Source organism: Crocuta crocuta, unplaced genomic scaffold (genome assembly GCF_008692635.1).
Source record: "Crocuta crocuta isolate KB4526 unplaced genomic scaffold, BGI_CrCroc_1.0 scaffold64, whole genome shotgun sequence".
NCBI classification, from domain to species: domain Eukaryota; kingdom Metazoa; phylum Chordata; class Mammalia; order Carnivora; family Hyaenidae; genus Crocuta; species Crocuta crocuta.
Window position 1 is genome coordinate 5,745,215 of NW_027530640.1, and position 14,531 is coordinate 5,759,745.

Here is a 14,531-nt window from a genome sequence, read left to right on the forward strand (position 1 = left end):
AGAATTAGAATAGAAATCAATGAAAGTGGGGGCGCCTAGGTGGCTTAGTCAGTTAAGTGTCCAACTTTCGCTTAGGTCATGATCTCGCAGTTCGTGGGCTCGAGCCCCGCGTCGGGCTCTGTGCTGACTGCCAGCTCAGAGCCTGGAGCCTGTTTCAGTCTGTGACTCCCTCTCTCTCTGACCCTCCCCTGCTCATGCTGTCTCTCTCTCTCTCTCTCTCTCCTAGAAATAAATAAAAATATTTTTTAAAAAATCAATGAAAGTGAAGATGGGAAATCAATTCATAAAATCAATAAAACCAAAACCATGTTCTCTGAAAATATCAGTAGTCAATAATCCTCTAGCCAGGCTAACCAAAAGAAAAAATAGAGGATATTAATTACCAATAACATTATTGAAAGAGGGATATCACTACAGACCCTGTGGACTTTTTTTTTTTTGTCATTCTTCCCAAATTAATCTACAGATTCAATGCAACCCCAATCAAAATCCCAACAAATTATTTTGTAGATATGAAGAAAGTGATTCTGAAGTTTAGATGGAGAGGCAAAAGACTCAGAAAAGACAACACGTATTGAAGGAGAAAAGAAGTTGAAGAACTGATACCACCCATGATCAAGACTTACTATAAAGCTACAGTAATCAGGACAGTGTGATATTGGAAAAAGATAGACAAATAGATCAAAGGAACAGAATGAAGAGCCCAGAAGCTGACCCCCATAAATATAGCCAACTGACGCTTGACAGATGAGCAGAGCTAATTCACTTGAGCAAAGATAATCTTCAATAAGTGGCACTAGACTAACTTTAACAACTCAGGCAACAACAGATGTTGGTGAGAATGCAGAGAAAGAGGATCTCTTTTGCACTGCTGCTGAGAATGCAAACTGGTGCAGCCGCTCTGGAAAACAGTGCAGAGGTTCCTCAAAAAATTAAAAATAGAACTACCCTACAACCCAGCAATTGCACTACTAGGTATTTATCCAAGGGATACAGGTGTGCTATTTCGAAGGGGCACATGTACTCCAATGTTTATAGCACCACTATCAACAATAGCCAAAGCATGCAAAGAGCCCAAATGTCCATCGATGGATGAATAGGTAAAGACAATGTGGTATATGTATACAGTGGAGTGTTACTCAGCAATCAAAAAGAATGACATCTTGCCATTTGCAACTATGTGGATGGAACTAGAGGGTATTTGCTAAGTGAAATTAGTCAGTCAAAGAAAGACCAATATCATATGACTTCACTCATATGAGGAGTTCAAGATACAAAACAGACGAACAGAAGGGAAGGGAAGCAAAAAGAATATAAAAACAGGGAGGGGGACAAAAACACAAGAGACTCTCAAATATGGAGAAACAAATAGAGCGTTGCTGGAAGAGCTGTGGGAGGGGGGAATGGGCTAAACGGGCCAGAGGCATTATGGAACCTACTCCTGAAATCACTGTTGCACTATAGGCTAACTTGGATGTAAATTTAAAAAATAAATTAAAGATTTAAAAATAAATACAAAATGGCACTGCCCTGCAAAATATACTGTTAAGAAAATGACCACAAGCCACAAACTGGGAGAAAATATTGCAAAAGACGTATCAATATTGTCCAAAAATTCAACAATTAGAAAACAACCACATTAAAAAAATTTTTTTTAAATGTTTATTCATTTTTGAGAGAGAGAGCGAGAGCATAAGCAGAGGAGGAGCAGAGAGAGAGAGAGAGAAAGAATCAGAAGCAGCTCCAGGCTCTGAGCTGTCATCACACAGAGTGACACAGGGCCTGAACCCACGAACTGCAAGATCATGACCTGAGCCAAAACTGGATGCTTAACTAACTGAGCCACCCAGGTGTTCCAAAAGAACCCAAATATCTTAATGGACACCTCACCAGAGAAGATACACAGGTGGTAAGTGAGTACATGAAAACATGATATATTATCAGGAAATTAAATTAAAACCACAGTGAGCTACCATTATATACCTATTAGGAGGGTTAAAATCTAAACCACTGACATCACCAAATTCTTGTGAGGTTGTGAAACAACAGGAACTCTCATTTGTTGCTGATGAGAATGCAAAATAGCCATTTTGGAAGACACTTTGGCAATTACAAAACTAAACATAGTCTTATCATATGATCCAGTTATCACTTTCCTTGGTATTTATGTGAATGAATTGAAAACTTATGTCCACACCAAAACCTGTACACAGATGTTTAATAGCAGCCTTGCTCATAACTGTCAAACCTTGGAAGCAAACAAGATATCTTTTAGTAGGTGAATAGGTCAACGAATTTGGGACATCCAGATAACAGAATATCATTCAGCACTAAAAAGGAGACACCAAGTCATGAAAAGACATGAAGGAATGTAAATACAAATTATTAAATGGAAGGAGTCCATCTGAAAAGGCTAGACATTGTATGATTCCAACTGTATGACATTCTGGAAAATGCAAGACTGTAGAGACAAAAAAAAAAAAAGATCAGTGGTTGCTGGGGTTAATAGGGAAAGAAAGACAAAGGAGTGGAGCACAGAGGATTTTTAGGGCAGTGAAACTACTCCATATGATATTATAACAGTGGTTATAATCCCATTATACATTCGCTAGAACTCACAGAATATCACCACCAAGAGTGAACCCTGAAGTAAACTATGAATTCTGGGTAATAATGATGTGTCAATGGAGACTTATCAATTGTAACAAAAGTACCACTTTGGCAGGGAATATTGATAATTGAGGAGGCTATGTATGTGCGGGTGCCAGGATTATATGGTAACTCTGGACTTACCTGCTCAATTTCAATGTGAATCTAAAATGCCTCTAAGAAAAAAATCTATTTAAAAAAAAAAAAAAAAAAGCAATGACTTTAAATAAGACTTTTCAAAAATTTTTAAATTTTTTTTTGGGGGGGGGAGTGTGAGTGGGGAAGGGGCAGAGAGAGAGAAGGAGATACAGAATCAAAAGCAGGCTCCAGGCTCTGAGCAGACAACACAAAGCCCAATGAGGGGCTCAAACTCGAGAACCGGGAGATTATGACCAGAGCCTAAGTCAGTCACCTAACCAAGTGAGCCTCTCAGGCGCCCTCACAAGACTTTTTAAATAAAATAAATAGAATTTTTTTTCTCAAGAAAGAAAACTGCCCAAAACTTAATGACAGGTTTTCAGTTTAAAAGGGCCTAGTGTGCATCTGACATCCTAGCTGAAAACAAAACTACCCCAAGGTACATCACCATGAAATTTGGAGCATGGGAGCCCAGAAAATTTCCTACAAACTTCCAAAGAGACATCTAGAAAAGATGTGGATTCAAAATGCATTTGGACTTCTGAACAGCAATATTGGAAGACAGGACACAATAGCAAACACATTAAAAATTCTGAGAGAAAATCATTTCCTGCCTGAAATTCTGTGTTGTTAGGATGTGTTTCCCCAAGAAGGAAGAAGTTCTGAGATGCAAGGATCAGGAGGGTCACTCAGGAGAGAGGCAAAAGGAAGTCTCAGGGGAGGGGTGACAGAAGACCTTGGGATGACAGCCAGCCATGCAAGTTGTCAGAGGGTGCTGTCTAGGTCAGTCAGAGCGATTCAGAAGGCTCTGGGGCAGACTTTTGGGGAAAGCGCAATTGTGAGAATAACTCACGTACTCAAATCTAATGAGATATTTATATTAGCGACCAAGAATGTAAAGTCAAATCACAGAGGAAAAGAGAAAATGAAGCAAGTGGAAAAACCTATTATTAACTCCAGAAGAAAAAGCTTTGAGGGGAAATAAAAGTAATTGTAGTACACTACATGTCCCAGCTTTGAATATACTGGTATTATCATGCAAATTGTAAAAACAAAACAAAACAAAAAAACAAGCATCTGACTGACCAGAACTATGATCCACTGTATAGGTAGGATGAGAAAAAGAGAAGGGAGCAAATGCAAGAAGGATGGCAAGGAGAAAAGAAAATTAAATATTCATCATAGACGACAGAAAATGCCTACCCCCGAAAATCAAGAAAGTGAGAAAAAGGACCTAAATACCAAAAGAAACAGTTAAAATCATGGCTCCTCCATGAAAAGGCTAATGGGGTGGGGGGGAGGGGGCTGGGCTGCTTGTCAACAACCGAAAGCTCTGTCATTTTATCTCACTTGCAAGTTAACAAGTTAACAAGTTACTGGATGCTGGCAGATGAAAAGAGACCCTTGGATCAGAGATACAGAAGAGTTTGTTATGCACAATAATAGTATTAGAGTATTATTTTTTATTTTGTCCTCTGAACCTCAGTTCTCACAGTGTGGTGCCAAGGATTCCAGCCGGTACCTGGGCACAAAGTGGGTTGCAGGACAGGAGAATAAGCCTGAGATTAGGGAAATTGAAGTTCTAATCAGAGACAGTAAGTCTGCCAGCCTTTTGTTTGTGAGGAAGATGCTGCTGTGTCCACCGTAGATTGTTATACAAACGTCTTTCAAAAGACACTAAGGAGCAAAGAAGGGCACTGAGTGCCTCGCTCACAAGTCATAGACAAATCCAACAGACCCACGGGGAACAGAGTCAAAAATGACATTTTTTTACAATCAACCTCCCTGAATGGTTTTTTAAAAATTACATGCAGGGGCGCCTGGGTGGCTTAGTCGGTTGAGCGTCCGACTTTCGCTTAGGTCATGATCTCGCGGTTCGTNTGCAAGTATAACATTAATTTTTAAAATTCTACTAAATTAGATATTCCAAGTTATTAAAAACAATTCGCCTAACCCTTACTCCCACTGACAGGGCATCTTCTTTTTCCACCGGAGAAACAGCGTGAGAGAAAATTGGGAACGGATGTTTTGCGGAATTTCGCACAGAAAGGGCTGGTCCAGAGGCTGGGCGATCTCGACCGCAGCGATCCAACCTGGGCGAGCGCGCGGAGAGAGGCCACGACCCGCCCCTTCCCTGGTCTTCACCGCGCCTCCGGGGCAGGCTCCCCGCACGCCCGCGCACCCACCCCCAGGCCGGGGGCGCGCGTCCTGAGCCTGCGGGGCCAGGATCTGGCGCCCGCGCCTCAGGCTGTAGGACAGTAGCAAGCCCTGTGTCGAGTGCAGGGAGCAGCCCGTTCGTAGTTCGTGTTGATCGCAATTATCCAGGGTGTAAATGGACCCCCTGAAAATCAAATACCAACAGAGTATTTGTTAACGGAGCCAGCGGGGGCTCGTCTCCGGACAGAAGGCCAGGACCGGTTTCCCGAACCCGGCCGGGGGGCGCGGCCCGGATACCCTCGGTGGCAAGGCAGGAGTCGGGGCGGGCAGGGTCCGCGGCCAGGCTGTGGCCGGGGGCCCCGNGCCCGAGGCCGCGGAGGAGGGCAGAGCCGCGCAGATCCCGTTTATCACCCCATCTCTCATTACATAAGGCCCCTATCTCCGCGGCGCATCGCCCAGACTGTCAGGCCAGCGCGCCTTCTCCCACGCGCGGGGGCGCACCTGCCCACAGTTCCCCCGCCTCGGTTTGCATGGTTCCCCGGTCGAGGGTCCTTGACTCATGTTGGCACACAGCTCTGGGGTCACGCAGTGGTTCCCTGCTCCTTCCCTCAAAACAGAGCCCCAATTCTACAGATGAGGAAACTAAGGCCCACAACTAAGGGGTTGTCACACAGCCGAATGGCAGCACTCCAGGCCCTGGGGGAGTACAAGGGGACCACAAGGGGCAGGGGCTGGCTCAGGGCCTACAACTGGGCTGCGAAGCTTGGGTCCGGCTTCTGAGCAAGAGCAGCGGCAGCCAGCATCCCTTGTCCCTTCCGAGACCCTTGTGAGGAGGCTGGGCCTCACTGGGGGGTAGGACAGAGGAAGCCAGAGCAGACAGAGAAGGGGCTGGAGGGGTAAGCACTGGTTTAGGGGAGGAAGTGGGTGAAGGAGACAGCCTGACATCGGTAATGAACTGGCAGATAATGTCGCCTCTGTGGCAGGGGCTTCTGGAGGACTTCTAGAGAAAGGAATGAAAAGCAGGCTATACACCAGCGTCCCTGAGGGGGTGAGATGTTCAGGGGGACCCTGGAGTGGGGGCAGGCCCTGAAGCTGCCCTCCACGGCCTTCAATCTGTAGAAACTTGGGTGCCCCAAGGAGGAGGGCTTTGTCCCACAGATAACTGGTGAGCAGAGGTGGTCACCCAGGTCTAAGTGGCACTAGGAACAGTCACACTTCCCAACCAGGGCTAAGGCTGGGTCCTGACTCCTGCCAGCCTGGCCTGTCAAGGGTTTCCCATCAGGATGGGCCCATGCCGAAGGCCTGAGTTGGGCACCCAGTTTTTAGGCTGCCCATACTCAAAGTTATCACCTCTGGATCTTTCAGTGGAGACCTGGGAATCTGAACTTTTTATCATCCTCCACAGTGGGGCCATATAGGATTCGGGCAGATGAAAAGGAGTGAACTCCACTCTTTTCTTTTTATCCTGTTTGAATTTTGTATCCAAAGCAAGTATTACTCTGGTAATGCAAGAGACCATTTCGTTGGAAAAATAAAACCCCTAAATTCCCACATCTGGTAGACTGTGGTCATAGCACTGTCTGCCTAGCACTTCTGGTGACACAGAAGGGTCTCAGGACAGGAGCTGGGCAGGCACTGGGGGTGGTCACCGAGCAAAACTGCTGGAGCTCCAGCTGGCATGGCTGACGCCAGGCCGCCCTCTTCCCTACCACTGGAGTAAGCACCCCCCCCCATATCTTGAAAGGTGCCCCAGACCCCCTCAATGATAAGTCCACAAGAAATCAAATTCTTTCCTTTATGCGACGCTGGATTTTCCACAAAGTAAAATCAAGATGAGTAAAGATGTGGTTTCTAGATAGTACCTGACAAAGCGGAGACCAGGGTGGGAGGCGTCACACTTGCCTATAAAAGCTACCGCAAGAGGCCAGGGCCATAAGCCACTCAGCTTAGGCCAGCCTACGTGTCTGCTCCTCGCTCCTCCTGTTAGCTCTAGGCTCCATGGCGCTCTGGCTGACCGTGGTCATTGCTCTCACCTGCCTTGGTGGCCTCGCCTCCCCGGGCCCCGCACCTCCCTCCACAAGGAGGGAGCTCAAGGAGCTCATTGAGGAGCTGGTCAACATCACCCAGAATCAGGTGAGTCTGGCTCTGAGGGTGCTAGGGTGGGAGCTCTCAGGCAGGATACTTGGTCATGGCTTAGGCCATGAAGGTTGGGCTGTCCCAAGAGGCCTATGGAGCAGGAAGAAGCCCCATGGACCAGGACAGTCCCAACCATGAGGGAGAGGAGCTGGGCAGGGGGCTGGGGGAACAGCACAATGGATGGCCCATAAACAGATGTGGCAGAGCCCCCAACTGGGACCACCTCTTCCCCGTGCTTGGCCCTGCCTGCCAAGACCAACTCCTACTCAGACATTCATGAAAAGAAGTTAGCAGAGAGGGGCCAGCACGCTCCCAGGGCGATTTAGCACTTGCCGACTGGATCGGAATGGAATAATGGGGGCATTATTCACAGCACTTTGCTTAGGCCCATTTTTATGGAGGAATTCATTAGTAGTCAGCTCCTGTTCCCAATGGCGATGGCTCACGCTTTGAGCAGTGACTGTGTGCTGAGCCTGGTGCTAGGTGCTTTTCATCTCATTTCATCACTGCCAACCACCTCAAGAGACAGGTGCGATGACCCTATTTTACTAAGGCTGCATTAAGGTTGACAAAAGTCAGATTCAAACCAGGCCTGGCTTACACCGGGTGCCCATACTCCAAACTGCAGTGTCCTCGGATTCAGAAGACAGGGTTAAAAAAAATTCTTTTTATTAATGTTTATTTTTGAGAGAGAGACAGAGCATGAGTGGAAGAGGGCAGAGAGAGACACACACACACAGAATCTGAAGCAGGCTCTAGGCTCTGAGCTGTCAGCACAAAGCCTGACACGGGGCTCGAACTCACAAACCACAAGATCATGACCTGAGCCGAAGTCAGATGCTTAACCGACTGAGCCACCCAGAGGCCCCAACAGGTACAGTTTTATACACTAACACCCACAGCCTCCCATCTGACTGACCTGGCCTCCCCTCCCTCACGGATGGCTGCCCTGGCTATGGAAGCTTCACTCAAGGCTGTGTCACTCAGATTTTTCTCTCTCAGCCCCCAAACCCTGTACAATGGGTCTCCCTCAGTATGCAGAGCAGGAAAGTAAGCTCAGGAACACTGTGGGGTCCCAGGGCTGCCACTGTGCTACGCCAGATCGCCTGCGGGGCCTGACTGCTGCGGAGACCTAGCCTGTGATTTTGCTCACTGTCTTTTTACTCCCTCAGGCATCCCTCTGCAATGGCAGCATGGTGTGGAGCGTCAACCTAACAGCCGGCGTGGTAAGGACCCCAGGGACGCTGGGAGGGAGGTGGCTGAGGCTGCAGGTCTTTTGTGTGTCTCTCCTGAGCCTCACTTGCAAGGCTTAAGGGTCCCATGCAAGCACAGTTTGGGCCACCCCCACCACCTGAACCTACCTCCATGTAACGTCAGTGAAGGTGCTGCCTGAGCCATTTGGCTGGGGTTGCGTCCCAGCAGGGCCTGACACCCCCGTGTTCCTCTTCCAGCAGTACTGTGCAGCCCTAGAATCTCTCATCAACGTCTCTGACTGCACTGCCATCCAGAAGACCCAGAGGATGCTGAAAGGCTTGTGCTCTCAGAAGCCCTCAGCAAGGGTAAGGCCCCCTAACCATACCCCACAACCCTGCACCCACTCCTGCCAGCCCTGGGCTCACCCTAGGAGCTTCTGGGGGAACCTGGCTGAGCATCTGAGGCAAGCGTCCACCCTGGGGGGAAGGGGAGGTGGCCACGGTGGCAACAGGAACATGGCCTCTGGGATTTCCAAGACCCGGTCTTGAGGGCTTCCGACTCCTACCTGAGCTTCAGTTTCCGAACTGGTGAAATGTGAGCACCAACAGTACCCACCTCATGGGGCTTTTGTGAGGATTAAATAAGCCAGTTCCTGGAAAGCCCCTGGCGGATGCTGGGCATCTTTGTTCTGGAGTCCCACTAATGCGCTGGCCTCTTCATCCTGCAGCAGATTTCCAGTGAGCTCAGCCGAGACACCAAAATTGAAGTGATCCAGTTGGTAAAAAACCTGCTCAACCATTTAAGGAGAAACTTTCGCCACGGAAATTTCGAATGAAAGATGAAAACCTAGCATTGCTATTTGCAGAGGCGGACCTGACCATTTAAGTTATAGATTCATTTTTCTTTCAGATGTTTCAAATTTCTTGGGGAGACGGGGGGATGGGAGGGGGGCACGATTTCCTTAGCTTAGACCTCAGCCCATGCTGCCTGACCTCGCCTAGCCGACCCCAGCTGCCCCTTGCCTTGGTGCGCAGGGCCCTCCTCCACCTGGGCTCTGAGTTCTGTGAACATCCGGGGGCGGGGTGGGAGCGCTGCCTCTCACAACTGCCCCCTCCTTAGAGCCAACGGCAGCATTACACCAAGGGCGCCACCTTGGCAGACACATAGGAGGGGGATCTGCTGTACACGGGGACAGCTAAGGCAAACGGCGGCTCAGGCACATCTCTTCTTGGCCTTATTTATTACTGTGTGTTATTTAAACAAATGTGTTTGTCTGTGCTGGGGACAGGGAGGGGCTGTTGCCGCCAGAACTTGGAGCTGGGGCCCCAGCGACTTGGGCGTTAGGAGTCCCTGGGAATAAGCACTGTGTGCAAACTTCTGCTACCTCAATGGGGTCCTGGGGCCCACCCAGGGGACAGGAGAGAGGGCTGGAGTAACTTCTCTTCTCTTCCACCCAGCAGCTGGCCCTCAGCCAAGAAGTAATTTATTGTTTTTCCCTGTATTTAAAGTTAAGAAATAAAATGTTATCAAAGAGTTAATAATATATAGAAGAACAGCCTAGGAGGCTGCATCTGGTGTGTGTGGACTGTGGGGAGGGGTCAATGAATGTGTTGTTTCACTGACTGTGTCAAAGGAAGCCAGAAATAAAGACAGTGACAAGACACCTGATGTTGTTTGTCCTTTACTTTGGCCTTTGGGGACCATGGCCTATGTTCTTCTCAGGCAGGTCAGTGGGAGTGGGGGGGGGGGCGGTTGGGGACAGGATCTGGGCTGAAGGGAAGTAAGGGATCCCCCAGGGGTGCAGGCTGGCCTGAAGGACTTCCCCCCACCTGCCATCCACAGGGAGGCAGAGGAAGCCTGGGCCAGGACATCAGGGTTCATGGAGGACATCGGAGGAGGAGGAGGAGCAGTTGACTCAGAAGTCATCTTACAATCCCAGTGATGATGAGTGGCCAGTATGTGTGTACACCACCCACACAACCTCTGGTGTCTGCCCCACAACCTCTCTGAGGCTCAGGGAGGAGAAGGTAGCATGCCCAAGGTCACACACCTGCTGAGGAGCAAAGCCAGAATTAGAAGCCAGAACACACTCCAACTCCAAAGCCCAGACGCTAAACTACCTTGCCTTCCTCAGTCCAAACATCATCTGGCCTAAATGTACGATCTTTATGATACTGGCAATGACCTATTTGGGCACCTCCCCTGATGGTAAGCTCACTTTCTGGGGAGAGGACAGTCAATCCCTGGACAGGTGTCCTCATTAATGCATACTCACCACATCTGTGAACAAGCGATTTATGGCCCATGAACTATGGAGTGACGAGTGGAGATGCCAGGTACCAGGCGCCTGGTCAGACTGTGGCCCCAGCCAGGTCTTCCTGCCTCTCCCTTGGACCAGGCTGTCACTACATGTGCCAGAAGCAGAGCCCTCAGCAAGCCACAGCTAACGCTCATGCTCCGCAGGAGCGGTTTATACCGTGAATCTCTGAGAGGTGCCCAGAAGGAGGGGATGCTTTTGCAGTGAGTGGTGGGTCCTCACAGACCAACCTCCAACACTGGGTGGTGGGCAGGGACCCTCCCTGGGAAGGCCCACGCCCTGTGGGAACATCCACAGCAGTGCTCAGAAACCAGTGGAGGCAGCCATCTGGGAGCAGTGAGAGGTGACGCTGTGCACAACTCAGGCAACAGAAGGTCCCGTGGCGGGACCTGTCCAGGGGCAGACAACCACGGGGGCAGCCCCAGGAACCACTAAAAACAGAGCGGACCCCTTGCACCCATTGAGAACCGAGGGAAGACCTGTGGAGGGGGCACCGGAGCTGAGTGGCCCACGGGCTGTCCGGAGCAGGGACTGGATCATCTCCATGGTCCCACAAGGTCTCGGAATCTGCTGCGTCCCGCTACATTTGCTGAGGACTGCTCACGGCCTGCACTCCTCCGGCCCTCTGGGCTGGCAATGACCCAGACAGCACATGCACTCAAGGTTTAGCACCAGCAAGAAGTCTTTAAGCAATGGAGGGTTCTGGAGAGGAAGGCTCTACCAGGAAGGCAGGCAACTCGGGGGTGGGAGTAGAAGGTAAGATCTCCACAATTCCTCTCCATCCAGAGGTTCAAGAGTTTTGAGCCAGAGGATATTTATGGAAGATTGATTTTATTTTAATACAAAACTTATTAGGGATCCAGTCTCTGGTAGCATCACCTTTGACCCACATCCTCTGCCCAGCCAGAGTGTTGGCCTGTCCGACCGAAGGAAGATGGAAAGTCTTCAGGTGAAATTCCACGTGAATCTTTCAAGAATAAAGACTGGAGGGGCGCCTGGATGGCTTAGCCGGTTGGGCGTCCGACTTTCGCTTAGGTCATGATCTCACGGTTCGTGGGTTCGAGCCCCGCGTCAGGCTCTGTGCTGACTGCCAGCTCAGAGCCTGGAGCCTGTTTCAGTCTGTGACTCCCTCTCTCTCTGACCCTCCCCTGCTCACGCTGTCTCTCTCTCTCTCTCTCTCTCCTAGAAATAAATAAAACATTTAAAAAAAAAAAATAAATAAAGACTGGAAGCGAGGCCAGTCTGGGGCAAGTTCTCTTAGGATTTCCTAAGGATCTATTTACTCCAAGTGGTAGTCAGGAGGGTGTACAACACCAGCAAGGCCACCAGGGTCCCACCACTAGGGGTCCACAGCGCGCCACATCTGCAGGTACCCATAGCTCCCTGCCTGAGGCACTGAGACTGTCCCAAGACAAGGAACCTGTGTTCACCGATGTGTGCAAGTCAGCCAGAGGGGCTCAGGCCCTTCCAGGAATGATGGGCCTCCCAGAGCCACAGAACAAAGCCAGTGCAGGTGGCAAAAGGGAGGAGGGCCCAGCCAGGAATGAGAGAGAAAGAAAAAGATGAAAGAGGAGAAAAGGGTATGTGTCAGCTATTGTGGCTGGGAGCACCACTACCTGGGGACTAAGCCTGGGGTATTTGCTGGGAGTTTCTCTAACCATATGGTCTCACTTCTTCCACGCGAGAGGCAAACCCTGAGCAGGTCCCAGAGAGAAGGGGGGTCCGGAAGAGATAGTGCTTGCTGAGTGGGAGGGAGACGCTGGTCATGGGGCCCAGGGCGGGGAGCCCCTTTGCACTCCACAAACCCCAGGCCCCGGAGGTTTCACTGGAAGAGGGGCTGGGGCTCAAGTGAGAAGTGAGACACACTCGAGTTTCCGGTGAACTCGGCTCCAACACCTCTGTTTGCTGCTCAGATGAGGTGTCAGAAAACACTTCAAGTCGCTGCTGGGGCTTCTCTGAGGCTGGCCCTCTGAACTTCTCAGGCCTCAGGAGGACAAGTGCTTTCATCTTGTTTCCTTGTGACCTAGCAGCTTGAAGGCTAGGGATTATCACATCCATCAGCCTGTGGCTTTTTCATTATTATCAACAGGAAAGTGCCTGTTGCGTATTATCTTAATTTAGCTGGTCAGTTTTTTGCAAAACCACAACTCGTTCCTCCCTTGAGCTGACTCCCTTCTAAGCTGGTCTGGCCGAGTCCAGGCTGACCATGTTCCAGGCTGGCCGTCTGGCCTGGGACTCACTGGCCAGTCATCTGGCTTTTCCAGAGGCCCAAGCCGGTGTTGGAACTGGGGTCTATATCCACGGTCACCCCTCCCACACACATGCTGCCCACTCCTACACTGAGAAATAAAAGTCATAAAGCCTCATTATCTTCATTCGTTTCTCAGCTCCACCCAAAAGCAACAGAGTAAAGGGTTTGCAACGAACTTTCCCAGATCAACTGATTTCTCAGCAGCAAGGGAGGGCCCCATGACGAAGCCATTTGAAATCCCAGAAGCGATTTTCTACCTACGACCTCACTTTCTGTTGCGCCCTCTCCTTTGTTCCCCTGCACAATGCCTAGTGGAAAGTGGTTCTCTCAACGCGTCCTTCAGAAACGCCCCCAGCCCGTGCACCACACCGGCGGACGCTGCTGTGTGGTCACCGTGACGCAAACATCAACATTAAATATAGCAACCTTCGTCAGTTCCGCTCTCTGCATTACTCGGACAACCAAGCAAGCATGTGGCGAGGGCCACAGTCGGCTGTGGAGGCCCCTGCAGACCAGAGGGTCTGCGCCCCCCTGCTGAGCCCATGGCCCTAAGCCACAAGGAGCCGCAGTGACACCCCATTAGAAAAGCAATTTCTCATTTAGTGTCTCCTTTTTCTTCTCATCTGTCTCCCCACGTTTTCTTTAATGAGCATTTATTCATTCCCCGCTGAAGGACAAAGACAAATTTAACTAAGAAAAAAAAGAACTAAAACAAAACAACATGAAAAGGGTGTCTGGTCCAAGAGAGGTCGGGAAGGGGCCAGCAGCACTCCCTAGACAGGACCGTCGGGGCCCTGGGTTCAATTCTAAGGGCAGCGGGGGAGCTGGCCATCTCAGGAACAGAGCCGGCACCTGCAGGGGTCCCGCACCACACCCCCCACGGGGCCTGTCAGATCCCGTGTTGCCAGCGAGAGAGGAAGGCACACAATTCTTGGGGGTCTTCACCCAGCCCTGGCCACCAGGCTGGTGCAGGGGGACATGTGGGGGATGAGATGGGAAAGGTGGGTCACCAGTCCCGCTCTGAGGCTGAAGTGACATTGACGCCCCGGGTTCTGCAGAATTCTCAGCCAGCTTTCCTCTCTCAGGAAAAGACCCTTCCACCTGCTTCTCAAACAAAAGAGAAGCCAGGAGCCTATGGAGCTACTTCACCTCCATTCGAGAAGCCAGAATGCACCCTCCTCCCACTATTTCCCTCCCTGTGACGGGTCCTCCTTGTAACTTTGCTCAAAATGCCATTCCCCTGCCCTCCCCAGGAGCTGGGGCAGAGACTATAGGGCCCAAATAAGACCCAGCTATGCCCCTAACTTCCCTTGCTGTTACTCAAGCCCAGTCTCAGCTGTCACTTCTGCGAAATGGAGCTCCATTCATTCATTCATCATCTACTGAGAACTTTACTGGCTGTTCTAGATGCTGGGGATCCAAGATGAACAAAATAAGGTTACTTCTAGTGGGGGGACAGAGTCCACTCAACAAAAGAACACAGACTGTGCAGGCGGTGGTGAGTGTGCTGGCGGGCAGCTGCCTTGCTGTGAAGGGAGGTCAGGATGCAGATGTGAACAAAGCGAGGCAGGGAGGAAACCATTCACGTAACTGAGGAAAACGCCCAGGGAGAGGGGAGGGCAGGTGCTGACGTCTTGAGCAAGAATGCTCCTCCCAGAATCAGCGTGTGGGGAGCAGAGGCCAAGGGCA

The 14,531-nt window shown here is 50.2% G+C and overlaps 1 protein-coding gene across 1 annotated transcript; it reads left to right on the plus strand.

Moving 5' to 3' along the window:
* Window positions 1–6,786: 6,786 nt before the first annotated feature.
* IL13 (interleukin 13) lies at window positions 6,787–9,144 on the plus strand. The gene is given in 6 exon segments (XM_077768959.1): window positions 6,787–6,841; window positions 6,844–6,925; window positions 6,927–7,077; window positions 8,253–8,306; window positions 8,532–8,639; window positions 9,002–9,144. Coding segments are annotated over 6 exon segments (558 nt in total). The 3' UTR covers window positions 9,110–9,144.
* Window positions 9,145–14,531: the final 5,387 nt, after the last annotated feature.